Source organism: Acomys minous (assembly GCF_964271855.1).
Source record: "Acomys minous genome assembly, chromosome: 4".
NCBI classification, from domain to species: Eukaryota; Metazoa; Chordata; class Mammalia; order Rodentia; family Muridae; genus Acomys; species Acomys minous.
In genome coordinates, this window is record NC_140486.1 from 26,874,571 (window position 1) to 26,899,090 (window position 24,520).

General features: G+C 53.4%; 1 protein-coding gene and 1 long non-coding RNA gene across 5 annotated transcripts; one reads left to right on the forward strand and one right to left on the reverse strand.

Annotated features, from left to right (window-relative positions):
* Positions 1-2,385: 2,385 nt before the first annotated feature.
* LOC311596562 lies at positions 2,386-10,006 on the reverse strand. Of its 2 annotated transcripts, XR_014778882.1 has the most exons (4): positions 9,872-10,006; positions 7,766-7,909; positions 7,102-7,228; positions 2,386-2,520 (listed from the first exon to the last, which is right to left on the reverse strand). It is a non-coding gene; the product is annotated as an uncharacterized lncRNA (long non-coding RNA). The 2 variants fall into 2 exon arrangements; XR_014778881.1 differs by lacking the exon at positions 7,766-7,909.
* On the forward strand, positions 4,313-23,490 carry SLC6A7 (solute carrier family 6 member 7). Of its 3 annotated transcripts, XM_084780160.1 has the most exons (15): positions 4,313-4,823; positions 9,412-9,595; positions 11,111-11,242; positions 11,353-11,587; positions 13,139-13,277; positions 14,434-14,568; positions 14,954-15,051; positions 15,205-15,308; positions 15,434-15,558; positions 16,702-16,782; positions 16,858-16,989; positions 17,437-17,536; positions 17,698-17,798; positions 18,359-18,526; positions 22,043-23,490. In XM_084780160.1, the coding sequence occupies exons 1-15, from the start codon at positions 4,791-4,793 to the stop codon at positions 22,253-22,255; spliced, it is 1,980 nt and encodes a 659-aa protein (XP_084636286.1). In that variant the 5' UTR covers positions 4,313-4,790; the 3' UTR covers positions 22,256-23,490. The 3 variants fall into 3 exon arrangements, with proteins under 3 accessions (XP_084636286.1, XP_084636287.1, XP_084636288.1); XM_084780161.1 differs by lacking the exon at positions 14,954-15,051 and having other exon boundaries at positions 4,319-4,823; positions 16,670-16,782; XM_084780162.1 differs by lacking the exons at positions 4,313-4,823; positions 9,412-9,595 and adding an exon at positions 10,195-10,294.
* Positions 23,491-24,520: the final 1,030 nt, after the last annotated feature.

A 24,520-nucleotide genomic window follows, 5' to 3' on the forward strand; every position in this document is an offset into this window, starting at 1 on the left:
TAGTCGCTCCGCCCCCTCCCTCCAACAAGGTCACCTTTAAAACATGGCAGATCATGCATGACCCCCAAGGCAAGTCTGAGGCTGAAGAAATGCTATCTGCCCACTTTCTGAACCATTTGGACGCTTTCAGTTCAGGCTTTTCATTCAGACTGCGCTCTTATGTGGCAGGCATGGCTGGGCCTGGGAAGCACACAGTCCTTGCCCTAGGAAGTGCCCAGCCCAGTGGGAAGAGTGCCACACATGCATAATGGTGGAAATATAAAAAAGATAAGGGCCAGTCAGAATGCAGGAAGCAGCGTGTCTGTGGCAATGGACAGGAGAGTAGGCTCCATGTTCGTCAGGAGGCCTAGAAGGCTTCCTGGAGAAGGCAGTGCTTGAACCTGTATGTGATGGTCAGGTCCAGAAAGGATACAGACACAGGAGCTATGGGAACTTCAGTGTGCTTTATAAGCTGCTGGGAAGAGACGCTCTCCTCACCTCCTTCCCTAGAGGTAGGCAGAAGTCAGCCATCTAGGACCTTCTCTGCCCAGAGGGCTCTGGTGCCAGCTGCTTGCCCCTCTGTTTACTGTTCTGGGAGGTGGCTAGGTCATAAAAAGTGTGTGCAGCTTGCTGCCTTCGCCCTTTGCTCCTGGGCCTGGGATAGCTGCACACAGGTGTTCCCAGCTCCAGCATACCAGCCTCCTCCTTGCTCCTGCCATCCACTGGGGGAGCTAGCAGGGCCTCTCAGTGGCAGCTGACACCTGAGCCTCTGAAAGCAGGTGACCCCAGAATGGAGTAGGGAGAGGCTAGTAGCTGGCAGTGAGTTTAGCTTTCTGATCTGCATGCCCATAGGACAACTGCATGCCCATAGGACAACTGCTTCCCCTCTCCGGGCCTCCATTTCCTCCCCTGGTCCAGTTATCTTGGGTGTAAATAGGATTTAGGCAGCAAATGCTTTTACCTGTTGAGCCCTTTCGCTGGTCAGACTGACCTGAAACTCACCATAGAATCATGCCTGGCCTTGAATCACCACAGCCTTTGGAATGCTGGGCTTATAGGCATGAACTAGTTCTGTCAGTGTTCCCTCAAGCTTCCTACCCAGAAAACCGGCACCCAGTACCTGTGAGCATCCCTCACACAAGGGAGTTCTGGAAATCTTGGGATTGGAGGACCGTGCCATCTCCGTGACTGAATGGAGCATCAGGTTTTGGAGTTAAGTGGGCTGGGCTCCGGTGTGGCAGCCTCCAGGTTATGAGAGCTGGAAGCTCAGGTGCTTAGACTCCCTGGGCTTCCTCGTCTGTCAAACGGAACTGTAGTAGCTATTCTTGGGACTGAGCGATGCCCCACTTGAAATGGCTTGCGTGTCTGGCTGCAGTTGCAACCACCTCAGTGCTGAGGACCTTTGGTGGTATGGGGAGATGAGGTCCTGGCTCTAGAAGACCAACCTACACCCAGCAGCTACAGAGTGTGAGGTCACGTGTCCGTTAGCATCCAAACTCCATGAAGAAAAGAAGTTGTTTGTGTATGTTTCCAAGCAGGTTAATGTTAAGTCTAATACCGTGACAAACTGGGCATGGTGGCACATGCCTGTAATCCCAACACTTGAATGGTGGGGGCAGGAAGATCAAAAAAGCCAGGTCATTCTTGCCTATATGGTAAGTTCAAGGCCAGTCTGGCCTGCCTGAGACCTTGTCCAAGAGAGGGTGAGGTGTAGCAAGTATCTAAGGAAAGAGACCTCTTTCGGTCGCAGCAGACCCCCATTCACCCCAAAGACAGAGGTGCCCCAGCTGTCCTCTGGAAACAGCAGGCACTGTTTTGTACAGAGGAAGCTGTACCACCCTATCTGCTGCACCGGTGGCAGGCCCAAGCTGCTGCTGGGGATCTAGGCTCCAACAGTAGAGCTGGCTCAGACTGGTCCTCTAAGGCACAAAGCTGGCCACTGGCAAATGACAACAAAGGACGCCAGCACCGTTTCTTTGGATCTGTAGAACCCTAGCTCCACACTGAGAACACTTGTCCTGTGGAAGAGCCACAAAGCCACTATCAACTGCCACAATTATGGTGTGAGCTAAGCAAATCAGGCCCAGGGATGCGCTAGAGAGACTCCAGGTTGGAAGCCCAGTGCCTTGGAGGAGATGGGCTCTGCCACCTGAGGGGTGCACGTGTGACAGCATAAACTTGGAGGAGGGAGGTCTTCAATCTCTGAGAGAAATGGTCTGGCCCTGGGATGGGGAGATGCAGTCTGTCAGCCCACCACCATGGCCTCAGAGGGCAATCCCGGCTTGCGGGCGTCCTCCTTGCTGTGCCAGATGGACTGGCAGTCTGGAGCCTCGTTTTTCACAGCCACCACGCCCCGTGTAACAAAACACATGCTCTACGGTGACAAAATCCGAACGTTTCAGCAAATTAAAAATGTTTATTTATATGCTTTTAAAAATATCTCCCTATATAATAAAGGAAGTACATTTTCATCTAACACTTTCCTTAAATCGGCACACAGCTCCTTTTCACTTCTGGCTTGTGGTGAGACCCGGAGACATTCTGAGAGAAGCAAAGGGGTGGGGTGGGGTAGGGAAAGAAATGGAAGAGGGAGAGAATTTAACCAGTGGTAGCTCCCAAGCCCCTCCAGGATGGAGGGCGAAGAATAAGCAAGCATGTCTGGTCACAGAACACTTGGTTATTCTGTGTTTGCGAAGCTGGGGCTTCAGGAGTAGAATGACTGACCAGGGCAACGCCTGTCAGAAAATCTCAAGTGTTTTGCTTCTTTCCCACCCAAGGCTGGTGACAGGGAGATGGTGGCAGAGGGGAGACCAGGAAATGTAGCCTGGATTGGCTCACATCCTATATCCCAGCTGTGCATCTGCCATCACCCTAACTGAATGATTTTTATAAGTCCTGCCCTTTCTGGGCCTCAGTTTTCCCATCTGGAAAGCATGGAGCTAGCTCACCTGCACACCCATACCCTCAGGGACTGTCACCAAAGCTTAGTCCTTGTCACATAATACACTTAATCAAGGAGGGTCAAGTTGCCATCTTACCTCCCACCCCCAACCAGCTGTTGCTATGCAGGCACCAGAAAGAGGCCAGTTTTCTGGTATGTAGGGTCAGCTGCCTCACCCAAGCCCCTGTTCCCGAGATTCTTCTGGACCTCTCAAAGGCCTGACAGTTTCCAGTGTCAGAGGGAGAGCAGGAAGAGAGGAAAGGTAAAGACGAGGGAGCATGGGACCTGTGTGAGGCCCCTTCCTAAGCCCCAGGCCTCTGCTCCTCCCCAGGCCTCTGCTCCTCCCCAGGCAGGGCCATAGGCCCCTCCAGGTCTATCCCCAAAGCTTAGAGCTTCTCTGAGATCTTGGGCACATGACATCATTCCCCTGAGATCACTTCTTCATGTTTAAAATGCTGTTGGGAAGAGTTAACCAACATTTACTGGGCATGGGCAGCCATCATTATACAGCAGGGCTCAGGAGCCACCTGAGGTTCCTGAGGCAGGAGGGAGAAGTCCCTCCCTCCTAAGTCAGGGAAGCCTTGGCTGGCTAGACTCAGGATTATCTCAACCCTCAGAGCAGACCCTACCGTGGCATCTCCCAAACCCTACCCTGGCATCTCCCAAAGACCTAGCCTCTGATGTAGGCAGCAACCATATAGATGGTCAATGTCTAAAGGTGGCACCTTTTGAGGGTTTGGGTTTGTCCACACTTGGCTTCCCACAGCGCCTCATCCCAGTAAGCTAGCGCACAGATTGCTCAGTCACTCAGCTATCTCTTTCCCACCCCAGCGGAAGGCTCACAAGATGGCCAGGCTCTCCTAGAGCTCGGCCAGACATCTGCTGGTCTGTGGCCGGTTCACAGATACAATGTATAGCCCAGAGGCCACAGTGCTGATAGATAGGAACCCGCTTGTACACTACATCACAAGCCACGACAACATGGTGACACTTGTCTATCCCTTCTTCTTCCCCAAATCTCTCGATTGCACTTTCATGCCACGAAAAGAGCAGTGCTGGGGGCCACTATGTCTATGAAGTCACACGCTAAGTTAGCTGTGTGGCCTTGAGTGAGTAACTAAAGTTACTCCTTAAGTTTCCTCATCTGCAAAACCAAAAGACCAACACCGGCCTCTCTAGGTTGAGAAAACAAGATGTGGCCCAGGACCATTTTAAGAATCAGGATAAATGTCTTACTCATAGACTGATGGCTGAGTGAGCAAGCTAAGCATTAGTTGAGTGCCTACTGTGGCAGCTCCATGCTGGTTGTTTTCTGTTCGGTCTCTCTGAATTCTTTACACCCCAGTAAAGTGACATAAGGTAAAGACGTTGCCCTATAGAAAACTTAAGTTGAGGTTATCAGCAAAGAAAATGCTCGGTGCTGGAGCACCACACAGGAATATTAGTGTGCAAGAGCCCTCTGCCTGCCTCTCTCCTCACCCAAGGAATGAGAGAGAAGCTCAGAGAAGGTAGTCACTTGCCCAAGGTCACCCAGGAGACCGTAGCTGCGGCCGATGGATTCTGTCACGCACCCCCCTCCCCACCCGCTCGGGCAGCTCCAATCCGCAGCTCTGCGTGCGGGGGCGCGCGCATCCCCCTGCCGCCGTCTGTCCGTCATAGGATCTGTCTGGGTGTCTCCCCAGCCTAGGGCGCTGCGCAGGGGAGAGGCAGGGCGTTCGCAGCGCCCCACGCCCCGCAGCGGCCTCACGGCAGCGCCTGCGCCCTCCCCAGCCCGTGCGCGGGAGCCGCGGGGGCAAAGGCGCAGAGGTAGGACCAGCGCTCGGTGCCCGCCTCGCTGAGCTCCAGCCAGCGACAACGCCAGCTCGCCAAGATGAAGAAGCTCCAGGAAGCTCACCTCCGCAAGGTAGGGCAGGAGGGCGGAGCGCACCTGGAGGAGGCTGGGAAGATCGACCGGCCAAAGGGATGCCCCCAATGCTCAGTACTAAAGAACCTCCTTCTAAACTGGATTACGGGGAAGGGCGGGGTCACGATCTCCCCTGGTGGGTCGGGGTTTAGTGCTAGGATCCAGGTTCACTGTGCCTCGGCCTGCAAACAGGTGTCCGCAGCCCCGGGAGGTGCTGATGGGTGGCTGGGGTCAGATACCCCTCTCCTAGTACTCCATTTGTTCTACCAGGGCTTAACTTAGGGTGGGGGCGTTAGAAGCGGAATGTCAACACTGCGCTGGGCTCTGCTGAGGCTGGGATCTCACCCTTGTTTCACCTGGATACTCTAAACCGAGGGGCCTTTGCCAGCCTTCAGCGGATCCACTTCAGTCCTGAGGAGGACTCAGGCCCTGCGAGCTGCAGCCCCTCTAATACTCCCCTTGTACCTTTTCGCCCCGCAGTATTCCCTTTCCTGCTGAGACGCCCCCTCCTCCCGGGAGACCCCAGACAGTCCCTAGCCAGGGTTGAAGAGAGGCAAGGACGCGGCGGGGGGGCGAGGGGGGGCGGGGGAGGAGGCGGGAGGGGGGAGGCCAGGGAACCTAAGAATGGGAGGTGGGGTAGCAATACAGGGCAGACCTCGACCTCCCCACCTTGCTATGCTGGACTTCCCAGTTGTTTGTGGGGGAAGGGGAGCACTGAGGTGAGTTTCCTGGCGACAAGCTTTTAAGTACCAGCTCTATACAAGGAAGAGAACTCCTGGGTATTGTTTCTGAAGCTGCCACTTGGCGGTGACCTGTCAAGTCCATTCTCCAACCATCAGTCTCCAGTATGAAGAACCCCTCCCCCACTGGGCTGTATGAGATATGGAGATGGCTATGAACTGGAAGGGACAGGTACACGTGAGAAGACTACACAAGGGCTGGCTGCTGTCATCACTCACCACATCACACACACACACACACACACACACACACACACACACACACACACACACCTTCATTCAAGCTTTCTGATCTTCTGCTTCCAGGTCTGTAAACACTGGCCTGGCATGAGGCACTTCTTGATGCTGTTTGTGGTCTCTTGGATTCTATTGGGTCTTGTCCCCGTTTTCCCCAAGGTGTTCTCTCTCTCTCTCTCTCTCTCTCTCTCTCTCTCTCTCTCTCTCTCTCTTTGCTCTCCCTTCCCACAAGCACCCCTGGCCTCTGTCACAGCAACACATGATAGTAACAGCCATGTGGTTAGGAAGCTCTTGCTGAGTGTACCCCATAGGCGCTTCCCCGCCGCCTCTGTTGCTTCAGCCATCCACTAGACCCCACTAGCCCTATTTTGTAGATAGGGCAACTGAGGCACAGAAGGGAGCGCTTCATGCCTTACCTGGAAGTAGAAGCTTCCTAGAACAAGCAGAGCAGTGCTGACACCCCACCCCCAATGTCTCAGAGAGAAGGAAGCCCCTGTGAGCAAGGCCCAGGGTCAGCAGAATCGGCATGTGGCAGGGGGCTTGTGTGTGTGTGTGGGGGGGGGGAGCGTGTCTTAGTCGTGCTCTGACCTTGGCTTGCCATTTGACCTTGGGGCCCCTCCCTTTCCTCCCTGGAGCTCTGTTTCCTGCAGTGAAGTGGGAATCCCGGATGCCTTTTGTCTTTCCCAGTAGGTAGACAGTGCAGGCTTGGCTGCACTCCCCCTCCTACTCCCCCCTCCCTTCTCTCCCCCCCTCTCCTGGTGCCTGAGGGTGGGGACCTATATCAGTAGGTCCCAAAAAGAGAAGGTGCAGGTGCATGCTCAGAAGTGTGTTCCTGCGTGAGCCAGAATGGGGAGCTGGAGCTCCTAGCCAGGTGGAAATGGAAAGCAAGCCAGGCAGGTTCTGGCCCTGCCCCATTTTTTTTTTTTTTTTTTTTTTTTTTTTTTTTTTTTGGCGGTTGCCCGCTGCTTCTGGACCAGCCCTATCCTCACAGTGCCAGGCTCCTGATGGTGGGGCTAGGTCTCCATGTAGGTTCCATGTAGGTTCCTGATTGGCTCATCTTTGGGGGGCACCCCATTCTCTGGCCCTGGAACAGGAGCGCAAGCTTCCTTCTGATTGGGGGAGGTGGGGGACCAGTTGGCAGCCTCCTGCTCTTAGAACTCTTGTCGCCATGGAAACAGATCGGACTGCTCTGCGAGTGTTGGAAAGGGCAGCATCTCTGAGGGGATCAGAGGAGCCTCATTACTGGGACCTCCTGGCAGCTGGCCTGAAGGAAGCAGAGGGTGTCAGAGTCACAGGCCTACCTTGCAACCTAGTGACGGGCGGGGGGGGGGGGTTGTCAAGTCAGCTGGCTGTCACCAACTCCCTCTTAGAGTTCCTGTTGAGTCCTGGGGGCCCCCAAAGGATGATTCTCATAACTAGAGAGGCAGCCTTAGGAGAGGGGAGTAAAGAGTAGGAAGGGGAGGGAAAGGGAAGAGCTCTGTTAAACCTGGGAGTTGCTGTTACCCTCACCTCATAATGTCCTAGGCTACAGCAGAAAAACCACCACTCTATCCTTTATTTACCTCAGTTTTAAAGCACCTTTTTCATTTTGTCTGTCACTATTACCCACAACCATGCCAGGCTGTCCCTGTCGCCAGTGCCCAACCACAGACAAGATGGCTATCATGGTCACACTACTGTCACCAAGTCAGCCCAACACTGTAATTTCAGTGCAGCTGCAGGATCCACTGCCCAGCCTGACACTACCACAGACATGCCCAGCTGTGTGATCCTTTGCACCTCTACTCTCCTGCCTGGGATGGAAGCCAGGCCTGGTGCATGAGGACAGACGCTCTACCACTGGGCCACGCCCCAGCCCCCCCCCTTTCATCATCTTGATCCCAGTGGCTTGTGTGGCCAGTATCCTGTGAAGCTTCCTCTGTCACTACCTTTTTTGGGTCGAAAGTCTTTGAGACGGAAACTCACCTAGTCTGTGGCTTGGTTCTGAGTGCCCGGAGAGGCTCTTAGCTGGTCCTCAGTCACCGTGAGCCTTTAGCAGAGGGCTCCCTGATGCTGTCCAGACTCACACCTCTGAAGGGACCAGGATGCTGGCTCCTCGAGACTCTTTTTCTTAAACAGAAATTAGGAACATTGCATTCTGGTCCCTATTTGGAATGTCCTGGCCCATTAAATGAGCTGACCGGGTCCTAGCAAAGCCATTTGTTTTAGATTGTATTTGCCCAGCTTTTGATTGGAGAATTCTTCCACAGAATGCCTACGAGCATCTCAAAGACTAAGTCTCTGGAAACACTGTTCTAACCAATCTCTGCACTGTCTAGATGGGGCAGCAGAGCCTCAGAGGACTGTGGTCACACTGTAGATTAGCGTGGATCGCAGGTCAGAATAAGGCTCTTGGCTCCCAGGAATTCCTACAAGCATACCTGGACAGAAAACTGAGGCAGGGGCTTTTCTCCTGTGGCACACACCATGGCTGGATATTTTCTGATTGGCCTATTTTTGTGTTCCATTCTCCTGGGCGCTAGGAGATTTCAGAGGCAAGCAAGCAAGCAAGGTGGGCTTCCACCTTCTGGCCCACACCCATGCTCCATGCTGGGAGCTGCTCTTTGAATTTTAGGTAGCTCTTCCGGTACCACAGGCACTTCAGGCAGTAAACCAGAGCAACTCATGAATATACCAATTTGTATATTCTTTGGAGTCAAGATCTCAAGGGCCTGGAGCTGATCTCCGCTTCTCAGCTCTAACCGCAGAGAGAGTACCCAGTGGACCTTCCTGACCGCAGTGAATCATGGAAGGAGACAGCCAACTGGCCTTGTTCTTTTTGGCACTTTCCTCCCCATTAATGATAGTTGATGGGGGACTTTCTGAGACAGCATAAGAGGCCTCTTCCTGCGTGCTAGGCAAAGCCCACAACCCCCACTAAGTCCTCTGAGCCACAAGAGAGAATTCTGATCCCTTCCTCAGGGAGCCTACATTCTGTCAGGTCCCCTGCTTCCTGTGCCAAGGGTACCCTAGCCCCCTGGAGCCTCTTTTCCTGAACACCTTCCAGTCTGACCACCTGCTCTTGGGTGTGCCCCCACACTGTCCTAGAACCCCAGTGGAGATAACCTCCAAGTGAGTGAAGACATGGCCATTAAGCAGATGAGTTCTGGGTGCCAGGCACGATTCTCCTAAGGGCAAAGCAGGCAAAGGCCTCAGGTAGGTCATGATGCCCCCACCCCTCTGAGCCCCAGCTTTCCTCGTGCTTGGAATGAGGTGTGTGCGGATGAGCAGTTGGCTCAGGCGCTGTGAGCAGAATGTGGAGTGCTGTGATCACTAACACCCAGTGACTGTCACAAAGATCATCATTGGCAGTGATAGTAAAATTGGCTCATCCTTGGCCTATTTCTGCTAGTCAAGATGAAGCCAGGCAGCTTCCTAAGGCCTGAGCCATTTGCTGGTCCCCGAGGATCTCCCAGCGAGGGCCTCTTGAGTCCAGGTGAAACCCCTTGATTATCTGAACCGATGGAGCGTTTTCCACTTAGCCTTGCCCAGTTCCCCAGTCTTGGCTTGGGTTCCAGTTCCATCCTGGCCTCACTCTCCTCCTTCTCTGCTTTGTTCTCTCTTACTGGCAGCCTGTCACCCCAGACCTGCTGATGACGCCCAGTGACCAGGGCGATGTGGACCTGGACGTAGACTTTGCAGCAGACAGGGGCAACTGGACGGGCAAGCTGGACTTCTTGCTATCCTGCATTGGCTACTGCGTGGGCTTGGGAAATGTCTGGCGGTTTCCCTATCGAGCCTACACCAATGGAGGCGGTATGCACCCGGGAACCTCTTGGGGGATAACTGGGATGACAGCCCAAGGCTTGGGGCCTATAGGATGACCTTTGAAGTGCTCTTAGGTTAGACAGAGGAGGCTTACTCTGACTGGCCCTATTTATCTCCCAAGCCCCTCCTCCTCCTGCCTTGCCATCCTGCTACCCAGGTTTCCTCCACGGGGTCTCATGCTTTCCCAAACCCTCTGGTTGGCAGGAAGAACTGCCTACCTGGCCATGGTGGGTGTAAAGAGAGGTACCCCCTGTCGCTACTCACATGCTTTGCAGTTCTGCCCCTGTCCTGTCCCTTCTCACACCTCCTGCTCCATTCACCATTCCCTCTCTAGAATCTTCAATGTCGTTCTAGAATCTTCAATGCCCCCCCCCATTCTTTCCATTCAGAAGGCAAACACAAGATCTATGCTCTATTACAAATAACCCCCACTGTCCTTGATTCTCCATCAAGTCACCATGCTAAGCCTTGTAAGCAATGGCTAGGATGAAGTGCATACAGCACTGGCCAGGTCCTGATAACAACCCTTCTCCATAGGCCCCTTGGAAATGCTGAAGTAGCTGGGGTCTGGAGAGGCCAAGGACCCTGTCTAATGTCACATGGTATAGATTCAACCTTCCAACTGTCTCCTCCAGGGCTCCGTGCTCTTATGTATGTCCAGCTCCCTCTCCCAAACTTGTTAAAGAGGTGTGTGTTGGCAAAGAGGAAACCAGACAATACTAAACCACCAAGCAAAATTGTGTGCCCACTGCCAGCCTCCAAGGCTGTCCCCTTTCCCACTCCCTGTCTTTTTCTGTGTGTTGACTTTGCTTCTTCCTCAGATAGGCAGCCCCTTCTTCATGAAGTTGGAGCCCAGACATTGACATTTCTGGAGTGACTCTGTTCTGGAGGGTTTAGTCACCTAGAGCCTCTTAGGGGATGAATCGATACCAAATTTCAAGGAAAGTGATCAGCCTGACGTGGGATATTTACCCATGGAGCTTCAGGAGGGAGGGCAGAGGGCTAGCAGTGTGCCTACAGCCCTGCCAGAGCCATCTGGAGGTAGGCAGCTGTCTGAAGGAGGTGGCTGTCTATGTGCGAAGAGAAGGGGAGGGGTGCCAGGCCCAGGAAACTGCAGGGCCCATGAAATCTCAGGTGCCAGCCAGAGCATCCGAGGCAGCATTCATGAGGAAGGGACCATTGAAGCCAGATTCTGGAGGTGTAGAGCTGGTACTCTTGGGAAGATAACGCATTCATCCACTCTTCATGTCTTCCCTCATCCATGCAGCAGGTGTTTCTGGAATGTCTGCTCTGTGCCCAGCCATGTTCTGGGCTCTCTAGCTACAGAAGTGAGTAAATCCCCATCAGCTCCCCAGCCTCAGTGACCCCCAGGAGAAGTGTTCCATCCATCCACCACGGGTGGATGGTAGGTGGCTGCTGTCAAGGGACAGCCAGCATGGAACCTTGGAGGAGGTGGTCCACCTGAATCCCACCCCACCCCCCATCTGCTACCTCCCACTGCAGGAGCCTTCCTTGTGCCCTACTTCCTCATGCTGGCCATCTGTGGCATCCCCCTCTTCTTCCTTGAGCTCTCCCTGGGTCAGTTCTCCAGCCTGGGACCCCTGGCTGTCTGGAAGATCAGCCCCCTCTTCAAAGGTAAGGCCTCCTCGGTGATGTCTGGCTGTGTTGAGCCAGCGGGAGCCAGCAGGAGTTGCCCTACTGCCAGGCTCCAGCCGGGAGGTGATGCCGTCTCTCCCCTATGACAGGTGCAGGTGCAGCCATGTTGCTCATCGTAGGCCTGGTGGCCATCTACTACAACATGATCATCGCCTATGTCCTCTTCTACCTCTTTGCCTCCCTCACCAGCAACCTGCCCTGGGAGCACTGTGGCAACTGGTGGAACACGGAGCGCTGCCTAGAGCACAGAGGCCCCAAGGAGGGCAACGGGGTGCTGCCCCTAAATCTCAGCAGCACTGTCAGCCCCAGTGAGGAGTACTGGAGGTCAGTTTGACTGGGGTAGCCACTGGGGGTGGTCAGGAGGAGGAAGAGGGGGGGTGCTGTGCTGGTCTAGCCTGGGCTCTGGTGCGCGGGGGTGGGGGGACATGCAAAGGATTCTGATCCTGGCTCCTTTCTAGCCAGCTACTTTTCGAACAAGAGGATCAGACTAACTAATTCAGAAGGCATCTATGCAGATTAGAGGACAGGGTGCACGGAAACCGCAGTCCGTTTATTAACAAGAGTGATGTTTATTAGCAAGAGTGACATTTGAGAGTCTCCCACTGTCACAGTGCGGGTAATAATCGCATACCTGTTTCATAGGGCACTATCTGTTTAGTCATTTTCTCAAATGTTCACTCTCTGAATAAGCATTTATTGAGCTGCTACGTCAGTTGATAAAGCACTTAGCATAGATCCGGGGCCTTACAGAGTTAGAACCAGCTCAGATTAGTGAGAGCGCAGAGGTAAGATGAAGGGCGCCTGTGAGGACTGAACAAGGCAACGTGGATGAAACCATCGTTGCAGTGCTCGCTGGAATGGTGCCTGTCAGAAAGACATGGGGGCTCACTAGCCGGCCCTAGCTGAGAACACAAGGGCCCGAGGCTTGTTTAGTAGCAGCCAGGAAGACACTAAGGATTCCTGACTCCATCCTCTACCAGGATATTCTAGAGTAGCCCAGACGCTGGATGGGCTGCCCCTTCCTTCCCCTGCAAAGGATTGCTCACAAGAGGCCCCCAATAGGTTTGTGTCTTGAAACGGTCCCTCTCCCAGCTTGCATGGCCTGTACAGTCCACTCCTCTGTTCATTTCCAGGCCAGCCAGAGGGCCTGTGCCTGCTAAAGTATGACCTAATGGTTTGAGGAGGCCATGCAAAACTCAAGGACTTGACATGGTTGCTGTGACTGCCAAGGGTCTCTGTGGCAGTACTAAGGCTGATCACATTGGGTGAGGTATAAACAGGGCAGATGGCACTGCCAAGAGGGCTAATTGGAGGGAGTTTGATAAAGAGGCTTTGTAGAGGATCAGGGAATCCAGAGAAAGAGAGAGAGAGGGAGAGGGAGAGGGAGAGGGAGAGGGAGAGGGAGAGAGAGAGAGAGAGAGAGAGAGAGAGAGAGAGAGAGAGAGAGAGAGAGAGAGAGAGAGAAAGTGCTACCATGCAGAACCAAGGGGGCAAAGAGAGGGATTGTGGGCCTTGAACACTTGGAAATGGGACTTTCCAATATGAACCATGGCTCAGGGGAGCATAGTCATTGCTAGGCTCCTGAACGGACTGCATGTGTGTAGGTAAGTGTACACACACACACACACACACACACACACACACACACACACATATATGAAAATACAAGATCCATCAAGCCTATACTTGTTGTTTGCTCCCCAAAGGAGTTGGGGGAAAGAGGTAGAGGCAAACTGGACTCAGCCAATCCAAGATAAATGGAAAGGGGTTGGAAAGTATCACATGGGGAAAAGAGCTACCTGTCTTGGAAGGCTGGACATGGCTCCCCCCAAGCGCAGGCTGACCAGAGGATGCTCTGATTACTGTCTCCCGCAGCCGCTATGTCCTGCACATTCAGGGAAGCCAGGGCATTGGCCAACCCGGGGAGATCCGCTGGAACCTCTGCCTCTGCCTGCTGCTGGCCTGGGTTATCGTGTTTCTCTGTATCCTCAAGGGTGTGAAGTCCTCGGGCAAGGTGAGGCTTGAAAGGCTGGGTGCCAAGACTCAGTGGCTGGGGAGGAAGTGCGTGCTGGTCAAGGACGGGAAGATGACAGAATTTACCTGGTGAGGGGGAGAGAGGACCTAGGGAGGCCTGTGCCTGAAGTGGGGAAGGAGGTCAGTAGGAGGGACACTGGGCTAGGTGCCTGCTTCAAGAAATACCCATTGGTTATTCAAGTTGGCACTCTTGTCCAGAAATTGATGTTTTGCATTGACTCAGTGAGGATTTATGGAATGCTTATGGGATGGATTTCTAGATCAGACCTCTTGGAGATGCAGGTGACCCATACCCAGATGTATCATGAGCTGGAACATGAACATAGGCCCTGGGGGGTGCACGTTGGCATGGCTGGGTCTAGGTGCCCCTCTTGACGTCTCAGTGAAGCCTTCCTCCACACTGGCTTCCCTCTGCTTGCTTCCTCAGTCTGCGGATTATCATAGAACTTACCTTAGTGAATAAGGTGGGCTTCGTATCCATCCTGTACCCAGTCTCCATGGCAAGAAGGGATTATCTGTTTGGCTGGGCCTGCTCCTGAGCCCATCCCTGCAGCTGGACATGCAGTGAACCCCATGTAGGGAAAGCTGGACTACTGTTACCACGCGAAGACAAACTAGATCCTAGGAGACCAGTATGCACTGTAGGTGATGGGCGGAGAGGTATTAGAAAACTAGGTCATTATTAAATGACCCAGATTTTAAGTGACCTTTGCTAAGCCAGAGGACATCACTGTGCAGTGTAAGGGTGGAAAGTGTTAGAGAGGAGGGACCGCCATGGTCACCAGTGAGGCAGAGGTTGGTGACGCTTGGCGAGATGGCGAGAGAAGTGGCCGGCTGGATGCTCAGAAAGGTGAGGATGTCAGGTAGCTTGTAGAGATGCAGGGGCAGAATTCTCACCACCAGTGGTGCAAGCCTGTACCATTACAGATGGGGCTGGGGTGGTCTTGGGAAGCAGGGTAGCAACACTGGGCTGGTGATGGGGAGACCAGGAGGGATGGAGAGGAGACATCCAGAATGGTGGGGCTGTTCCCTGGCTCAGGACCACCAAAAGTTGAGAAGATGGGCCCCCGGGATGAGGATTTGGGCAGGCAGATCTGTGTGGAGAATCCTCTGCCACTCAACCTGCCCCCTTCCAGGTGGTGTATTTCACAGCCACCTTTCCCTACCTCATCTTGCTCATGCTGCTGGTTCGAGGAGTGACCCTTCCCGGGGCCTGGAAGGGCATCCAGTTCTATCTCACTCCCCAGTTCCACCACCTGTTATCTTCCAAGGTGAGCGAGTAGTGTGAAAGGAGGGGTCTACGGGAGAGGGAGGCAGGGGTGGGGAGCCTCTTGAGCCTCCAGCTGCAGCACTGTGGCAGCCCTTCCTGTGTGTCCTCGCTTAGTCATTAAAATCCTATGAAGCCTATAGTATTTTGTAGCGATTTACCCCTCACTGTGCCTCCCCATGAGATAGGAACTATTCTAGGTCCTTCATCTGTGCAGATGGGAGTGCAGAGGGGAGTGACAAGGGTTCGTCCAGGATGTAGTTAGGACCTGGTTAGGATGAGGACCAGTTCAGATCCCTCTGACTCCAGGCAGGGAGTAAAGCGTTTACGTAGACCTGTGTTCAACTCCAATCTGCTGGCAACTCTGCATTAGCCACACCTTCCTTCAGGACTGGACCAGGCTTAGAGATCATCTACTAGACCCTGGGTGGGAAACTGAGTCCCAGGAAGGGGAAGGACTTGCCCACGTCATGCAGTGTCATGCAGTGTAAGTGCTGGAGCTGGGCGTACCCCTGGCCCCCATTTGTAACCCTGCCTGTTCCCCATTCCTTGCTGAACCTCTCCCTCTCTCACCCTCACCCCCCCCCTCCTTCTCTCCTGGGCCCTCCCTGCCTTCCCTGCCCCTCTTTCCTTGGCACAGGTGTGGATTGAAGCTGCTCTTCAGATATTTTACTCCCTGGGAGTGGGGTTTGGGGGTCTCCTCACCTTTGCTTCCTACAACACGTTCCACCAGAACATCTACAGGTCAGTGCTTGGAGCTTCCCAGTGTTGGGGGAACCAAACTCAGGAGGACTGCTGCCAACGATGCGGCTCTCTTGGGGTGAGGGTGTGCCAGCTCACCCTGGCTTGGGTTTGGACTCTCCTGGCAGAGACACTTTCATTGTCACTCTGGGCAACGCCATCACCAGCATCCTGGCTGGTTTCGCTATCTTCTCGGTGCTGGGCTACATGTCTCAGGAGCTGGGTGTGCCTGTGGACCAAGTGGCCAAAGCAGGTAGGTACGGTGTTGCTTTCAACAAAATCTCAATCATTTGGTTTTACCAATAAAGATACGGGAGCCAGATGCTGGGGTGAAAGCCTGCTAGCTCAGAGAGGCAGAGAAAGCACCCAGCTGACCTTCCTCCTCAGCCAGTGTCCCAAAAGGGGCATGTTCCTTCCCACACAGTGTCTCAGAAAAAAAAATCCCCAAAACACCTTCAAACTAAATGTCCCTCCCTTCTACTTCCTGTGAGTCTCTTTATCCAACCCCCTGACTTCCTCTCTGTCTCTATGGTTTTTTTCCTATGTTCACCCTCTGTCAGCTGGTTGCTTGCTCTGTCTCTTGGCCTATGGTTGATTTTACTTAATCCTGTTTACAGTATTCAGAGTAGAAAGTTCTTGGACTAAAGGTGTGTGCTGGGGCTGAGCAACACCACAACCAGAAACAGGTTTTTCCAGTAAACAACACAGTCTCGGGGTTCACAGTGTGATCAAATGTTCTGCAACAGTGGTGGGGGGGCAGCATGCAAAAGTTTAGTTGGGTGAAAGGTGTCTGGGCCACACACAGGATATCAACACACACTTGTGTGGGGGCATCTGTGTAGATGCATGGGTGTGCAAATGAGTGTGCAATCTACAATCTGTTCTGGAGACAAAGAGTTTCTGTATGAGGCTGTCTTGTCTTTCAGGTCTTGTTTGTCCAAACAAGTCACATCCTGAGTTGAGATGTATGTGTGAAAGTGAATCTAGGGTGCCAATGATCTGTGAGTCAGCGTGTTTGTGTCAGTAGGTGAGTGTAAGTATGCGGACTGGTGGGGGTTCTTTGTACAAAGGAGTGCGTGCAGACCTGTGTCTAACTACATGCTACATTTGGTTCCCGTGTGTACTTGTCCGTGTCTGCTAATTTATATTCAATAGCCCTATGTACGGAGCACTTGCCATGTGCCTTCCTGAGTCCTGGGCACTAAGAAGTGATGAATGTGTTCAGTTAGTGTCTGTCTCTGGACTTGAGAGTAAGGAGTAAGTGAGCGAGCCTCCACATGGACACAAACCACTCTGTATATCTGAGTGCATTTTGGGGCATAGTATGTACCCCAGGCTGCTGACCCTGCATGCCCTGGGCCCAGGCCCTGGCCTGGCTTTTGTTGTCTACCCACAGGCCATGACTATGCTGCCCCTGTCACCTTTCTGGTCCTTCCTCTTCTTCTTCATGCTTTTGACTCTTGGCCTGGATAGCCAGGTGAGCCTTGCCCGTGGGAGTGGGCACTGCTACATGAGCGTGTAGAACTCACTCTGACCTCAGTACCTCTCGCAGTTTGCCTTTCTAGAGACCATAGTGACTGCAGTGACAGATGAGTTCCCATACTACCTGCGGCCCAAGAAGGCGGTGTTCTCAGGCCTTATCTGTGTAGCCATGTACCTGATGGGGCTGATCCTTACCACAGATGTGAGTGACCTGCAGTGGGCGCCAAGCTGGGGGAGCTGGGCAGGGTGGCGATTGCAGCAGTATTTTTAGCCAGTCACTGAACTGCTTCCGGTCCTACCAGGGACTGCTTCCTGTGGCAGGCACCTTGGTCTATGGTTGAGTTCTGGCTCTGGAGTCATTTTGAAAGACTTGGGTTCAAGCCTCACTCCTCCACTTGCTGAGTGACTCCAGACAAGTGACTTCTCTCTGGACCGCCCTCCCCCCTTTTTTTTCCCTCATCCATAAATGGGTCAGTCCTGTTAGGAGATCAGGCTGTTGGGAGGCAGGAAGGGACGTTGTCTCTATGGGGCTGAGGGGGCAGATTATTCCATGGTTTTTACCCTTGCAGTACCCTGGCTGCTTTCCACTCACCTCCTGCCAGAGAAAGAGGCTCAGGCTGGAGGCCCAATGCTATGTTCTGTGTTCCAGGGGGGTATGTACTGGCTGGTCCTTCTGGATGACTACAGTGCCAGCTTCGGACTCATGGTGGTGGTGATTACCACGTGCCTCGCTGTCACCCGGGTATATGGTGAGAAGGGTGGGGGGAGGTGGGTGGGATGGGGAAGCAGGCTGACACTCCCCAGAATGAGAGAACAGGGTGTGGACCCAATAGCAGTCAGCCATGGAGGACGGGGTCACTGGCACTGGTGGGACCTCTCATGGGGATACTGTTTCTCCTCCCCTGTGCAGGCATCCAGAGGTTCTGCCGAGACATCCACATGATGCTGGGCTTCAAGCCAGGCATCTACTTCAGAGCCTGCTGGCTGTTTCTATCCCCGGCCACACTCCTGGTAACCGGGGGGTGGGGGGGGGTGGGAGGGAAGGTCGCTGGCTGGGGCCCCAAGGCCAAGTGCAGGTCCCTCTGTGCATGTAGTCTAGTTGGGTTGTCCTGGCTCAGAGTGAGCCTTTGCTAGGCCTGTGGAATAGGCATCAGGACCTAGCTCACTCTTGCCCCTCCACACCCCAGTTTTCTGAGCTGTGCTAGACCTAGTCTTATAGTTGGTTGGCAAATGAGTGGGGCATTCCTAGTTCTTAGGGCCTCGGGAGGGGGGCCTCAGGACTGTGTTTTGCTTGTCATAGGGTGGGAGCAGCTGGGAGAGAGGCTGTCTCAGGATTTAGGCTATGCCCGAGCTGGGCTGTCACATACCTTCATATTGAATCAGCTTGGAGCTAGGCAATAGCCCAGGTCTGGCAAAGGCCCCAGAGATGGACTATCTTCAGTTCTGGTAGGACCATGCATGAGCAGGTCCCAGCTAGGCCCCTCTCAGGCCTTAAGGTGGTCCAGGCCCAGGCCACACCATTCTCTGGGTTCCACTGGAAGACTAGTGATGCTGGAATTTCTACTCTGCAGGCCTTGCTAGTGTACAGCATCGTCAAGTACCAGCCCTCAGAGTATGGCAGCTATCGCTTCCCCGCCTGGGCCGAGCTGCTAGGCATCCTGATGGGCCTGCTTTCCTGCCTTATGATCCCAGCCGGCATGCTGGTAGCTGTGCTTCGAGAGGAAGGCTCACTCTGGGAGGTGAGTTTGCCTTCCCTGCCTACCTACAGCCTTCGAGGCCTGTGGCCCAGCTCTGGTCTCACCTCTCAGTGTAAAAAAGAATCCCTCCCCCCAAAAACACAAAAAGCAAACAGCACCTGTACCTGCATAGCCAGAGCCTGGCAGGATCCTTGTAGGCTGCAGGAGGCCCAGGTGGTCTAGAGTCACTTGGGGCTAGGGTCATGCGCTGAACCTCACAGCCTCAGTGTTGGAATTGCAAAGAAGAACTATTCCAAAGACCACTGACGATAGTGTAGGGGTTGGAACTTGAACTCGGCATCCAGAGCCAGTGGATAAATTGAGATACCCCAGAAGGTAGGCTATCCCTCTTGTCCTATGTTTAGGATCCCTGCTGGGTCCACAGGTACTAGTATTGAATGGTTGTGTTAAAGAGAGTAATCAGTAGCCGGGTGGCAGTGGTGGCACATACCTTTAATCCCAGCGTTTGGGAGGCAGAGACAGCTGGATCTCTGTGAGCTCAAGGACAGCCTGGTCTACAGAGCGAGTTCCAGGACAGCTGGAGCTGTTACACAGAGAAATCCTGCCTCAAAAAACCAGAAAAAGAGAGAGAGAGAAAGAGAGAGAGAGAGAGAGAGAGAGAGAGAGAGAGAGAGAGAGCAATCAGTTAGCCAGGTGTGGTGGCGCTTGCCTTTAATCCCAGCTCTTGGGAGGCAGAGGCAGGTAGATCTCTGTGTGATCAGGCCAGATCAACTCCCTCTGGTCAGGACAGCCAGTGCTGTCTTCAAACAAACAAACAAACAAGCAAACAAACAAACATAAAAGAACAATTGGTACAGGAGCCAGCAGGCCTTGAAGTGGACAAGCAGCACCCCATCTGTGGGCCAGCAGACATGCTGTGTAACCATAAGGAGATCTTAGCCTCTCTCTGGGCCCAGGGAACCCTTTGTACATAGAGTCTTCACTTTGGCCACTGTGAGTCTGGAATCCTCCTCAGAGGCCATCATCATGAGTCAACGGAGCTCAAATGAACCTGATGGTGGCCAGATAGGGCCTGGGCCTATCCCTATAACACACACTTAACAGAAGGTGCCAGAGCCAGCTAGTCCCACCTTATGAGAGGTGACTGTTGAGAAATTTAGGAATGCTGTGATTCCATTGTTAAACCAGCTCTAGCCTGAAACCAGAAATGGCCGGAAATGAGTTGTAAAAGCGGGCTTGGGCCCCTTCTGTAGGGCCTGTGCCTCAGCATGCTGCTGCCACAATGCCTGCCCGACACAGCCATTCTCTCTTTCTCTCTCTCTCTCTCTCTCTCTCTCTCTCTCTCTCTCTCTCTCTCTCTCTCTCTCTCTCTCTGCCCACCTGCTGCTCTCTGCTCTCATATGACAGGTTGGAGTCAAGCCATTACTCTGCTTCCAATCACTGTATGGCTTGGGGCTAAGCTCTTCCCTTCTCTGACTCTCAGAGTTCTCTTTAGCTTCTCAAAGATCTGACAGTTGTGCCCTTGCTCAAGAGCCAGGTGCGTGCAGAGGACAGAAGAACAGGACAGCCCAGAGCCAGGGAAGTCAGTACTTGAAAGGCCCAGGTGCGGCCTCTCACGATCAGAGCTTCCTTCCATCCCAGCAGCGTTAATGAGCCTACTGCAGTTATCTCTTGAGCCAGGAACGCCTGCCCCTAAGGTTGCTGTGAGAAAAGGAGCCAGTCAGATGAAGGGGTAGAAAAACAGAACATTAGCAAAGTTCGAGATGTGGCCTATCTAGGTTCAAATCCCAGTGCCACCATTTCCCACCTGTGTGACTTTGGCCAACTTAAGCGACCTCTCTGAGCTTTAACCTTCAGATAATATCTGTAAAAGAAAAGGGGACGGAGGATAAATGACTCTTTTATAGGGTACTTCAAAGATTAAAAAGGCCAACACCTAGAACAGAGCTGGGGTGTGCTATGTGCTTAATTCCAGACCAGGAGTCCCCATAGAGGCTGTTTTTCCCCTGAGCACCATCCAGCGTCATAGTTGATTGTCATGGAGGGTAACTAAAATGACCTGGGAGCCAGGATCATGGTTAGCATCCTCCCAGGTGTACAGGACAGCCCCACAGCTTGTCCCTCCCAGAAGGCCAGTGGTGCTCAGGTATACACGGAAACATCTAGATCCTTGCTGTTGGAGACCTTGCATTGTAATGCGGGAGCTAAGCAATAACGGACTGAGGGGTGTGCTGTCCGAGTTCTGTACCTCAAAAGAACAAACACACAAACTGAGAGCAGACCGCAGATGGAGAGTGGTGCAAGGCGCTATTTTGGCCAGGGCAGTGGGAGTCAGAGAGAGATGGACAAGGTGACCAAGACAGCATCCCTGGCAGCCAGCAGTAGGTATAAAAGCCGCGAGGGAAAAAGGGCTGGCAATGTTTGAGGAGAGAAAAGAGGCCCGTGGGCCTGGGGTAGGGGCATGGGGAGCGGCAGGTCCAAGGTTGTGGAATGTCTTAGTGTGCTTTCTATTGCCGTGTTTAAAATACCACAACCAGGGTTGGAGATGGCTCAATGGTTAAGAGTACTCACTTGGCCTTGCAGAAGACCCTAGTTCCCACAATCAGGTAACTCACAACTGTCTGTAGCTCCAGGTCCGAGATCTGATGCTTTCTTCTGGTCTCCGCAGATACCTGCACTGATGTGTACATAGTCACACACAGACACATGCACCTGAGTGTACCTAAAATTAAAAATAAACTAGCACACACACACACACACACACTGACCAAAATCAAGTTGGAGAGGAAAGGGTTTGTTTGGTTTGTGTCAAGTTGATGAAAACCAGTGAGTACAGGAAGGTAGGCAGGGCAGGTCACAGAGAGCATGGCAAACATTCAGACTTCATTCCAAGGCAGAGAAGAAACCATTGGCAAGTTTGTGAGGAGCTGGCTCCAACAGTTGAATAAATGCCACTGCACTCTGGGTGCCAAAATGCTGTTGGCACTAGACCAAGAGCCTGTCACACTCTGTGTGCCCTTGGAACCTCTACCCAGCGGGCTTCATCAGTTGTCAGTGGCCTTCTTTTTCTCAGCGTACAGGGTTTTTCCTCCAGCAGGATGGGCAGAGGGCCCTGGGAATGTGGCTAAGGATGGTCTCTGGGATTGTATGCTTAGTCAGCCCCTGAGTCAGCTCCCTCCTTCCTAGACAGTGGGTTCTGAGAAGTGTCTAGGGAGGCCGCCTCAGCCCTGCCTCTGTTCTGGCTGCCAGTTCTTTCTGAAAAGCCCCCAGCAAGTCTGGATTCTGCTTTCGGCAGAAGAAAGCTACAGTGGGTTCCTGAGTCTACCTTTAAATGCTTGTGCGCACACCTTGTCTCACAGCCTTAGCAGCTACATTATTCCTAGCACTAACTAGTTATATCCTCTTTACAATGCCCCATTGTGGAGTTTACAGAGAGATCCTTGGGAACACCAGTACTGACGTGGCAGAGCAGATTCTCACAGGACATAGAGGTCTTCTCTGGGTGCCTGGCCATGGAAAACACTAACCCCCCCCCCCATTGTCATTGCTCTGCCACAGAGACTTCAGCAGGCCAGTCGGCCTGCTATAGACTGGGGCCCATCACTGGAAGAGAACCGGACGGGCATGTATGTGGCCACACTGGCTGGGAGCCAGTCACCAAAGCCGCTGATGGTACACATGCGCAAATACGGAGGCATCACCAGCTTCGAGAACACGGCCATTGAGGTGGACCGAGAGATCGCAGAGGAAGAGGAAGAATCCATGATGTGAGACTGGAGACCGCCAAACAGGAGGGCTGGCCAGGGCCTGCAGGGGACAGCTATACCTGCTGGAATTCCGGGAGGCAATGGGAGGTTGCCACAGCAACGCCAGCCTCCAGCATAAATCCTTCTTTTGTGGCCTCTACATCTCCTGGAACCTCTATCTAGATGGACATACAACACACAACTAGATAGCCCATTCAAAGCTGAAATGACCCAGCTCGGCCCTCACTTTGCAGGGGTATGTGTTGAAGCCAGGGAGGAAAGAGCTGGCCCAAGGTCACATGTCCAAGAGGATGTGTTTCCAAGCCTCCAACCAGGCAACTCCCTTTCTCATGGGGCAACAGGCATCATATTTGTCATCTTTGTTCAGACATTTTGACCAGAAGCATTCCATACAAGGCAACTTTAACCCTGGAGTTCAGGCTACTGAGAAGCCTGGAGGGGTTCCAAGGCCCTGGATATAGAGCCAGCAAATGAATTGGGCAGAAGAAGCTTTGTGGGTTCCTGTGTTAAAGACCAATTTTCCCGGGAGAAGTGGGAGTTAGGGGCCTGAGAGATATGAAGGGTTACAGGATGGTAGGGAGGGTTTCTGTATGGGCCAGAGCTGCCCATGACCGAGGAGGAGGCCCAACCTGCCAGAGTAGAGACCAAGAGTGACTGGAGATGGTGATGCTCACCAGTCAAAAGGGAGTGATGAAATAGCAGGGAGGGGAAGCCAGAAAGGCAGGGGGGGGAGGGGACTTGCATGGCGCTGCATATTACTTTAGGTCTGTTGAGGGTGGATTAGGGACAGTTATAGAGGTGGGAGGCTTGTGGAGTACAGGTGAGAGGCTGGCATGAGGCACCCTTCACCTCGTGGGCATTGTGCCTTGGGCTGGCAGGAGGCCTGAGGGGCACCCACCCTGGAGGTAGGAATGAAGGCTGTAGTTAGGACCCTTCTCTGTCCCCCGGGCTTCCATTGGCAAAGACTACCGAGAGTCAGAGATGGTTCGCACAGGACATATGTCCTGATGTTGCAGGACACCTGACTTGAGGGCAGGGACAGAGGGCGGCAGCCTCTGCCCTGGATCCCTGAGAGATGGTGTTCAGGTGTGGCCACCACGTGTCCTGCACATTGCATTCCCCAGCAGAGCAGGGCACTTCCATGCAGCATGGTGGCCTCTGGACCCACCTCCCTCCTGGCATCTCCCCAGCCCATTTGTGTTCTGCCGGTTGGTTGTCAATAAATACCAAATGAGGTCATCCTCCTTACCTGAATCTTTGCTATGGAGGGCTCAGTGGGCAGCACAGAGCACTTGCCAGTTCCCACTAGACAGAGGAAGGGCCCAAGGCTGGCCACGTGCTTTTTGCAATCCTGCCTTCTGGTGCTTGATTTGTAATGTCTGGGAGAGATGCTCAAGCTCCCATTATACATAAAGACAAATAGAGCCCCAGAGGGGAGAGACTTGCCCCAAGTGGGGTGGGTAGCAGCTCGTGACAGCATTCCCACCACCCCAATGTACCCCTGCAAGGGAGGCTGGAGCTGATGGTTCCGGTTTTCTAAGCAGATTCTCCTGGTGTTCTCACCCCCTTCCGGCAGGACCTCAGCACATGAAAGAGCCCCAAGCCTTTCTAATGCAGGCCTAGGTTCTGCTGGGCTTTGATGGGGAAGAAAGGCAGGTGGTTGCTATTGGGTATTAATACATTTCCCCTTACAAAGGGCCAGGCCCGCCTACCCCTTTGTTGGTGGTACTCCAGGTGGGAAAAGGGTGATCGATTGGGCCCTTTTTCCCAAGGCAGACTCCCTTCCACACCAAGCACAGCCTCCCATTTCAGTCAGGGCCCCTCGCCTGCAGCCTTCTTGCCACACCCATAAGGAGAGTCGAAACATTCTGCTTCTTCACCTCCAACCCCCCCCCCCAACCCTCTCAACCCCCCAACCCCTGCGACCTAGTCAGCATTACAGTAGGTGATCAAACGATAAGCCTGGAGGCTCTTGGAGCTGAGACCATCAGTTCTAGCTCTTAAGCTTTCCCTTGCACCCCTGACTCCTCCACCTTTCCAGTCCTCCTGTCCAGCCCAGGCCCTGGACTGGCAAGGTCTTGTGTTACCTCTATTCATTTCCGCACTCTCCGACTGCCCTTCCTGTTGGGCCACAGTTTCCCTCTACTTGTGTTATCTCCCAAATGCCCAGTGCAAGCACTTTACTGACTTCAGATCTCTCTGAGTCACAACAGACTTACGTAGACACCAGCCAGGTGGGGAAGCTAACTGGAAGGCAGAGATCCCATCT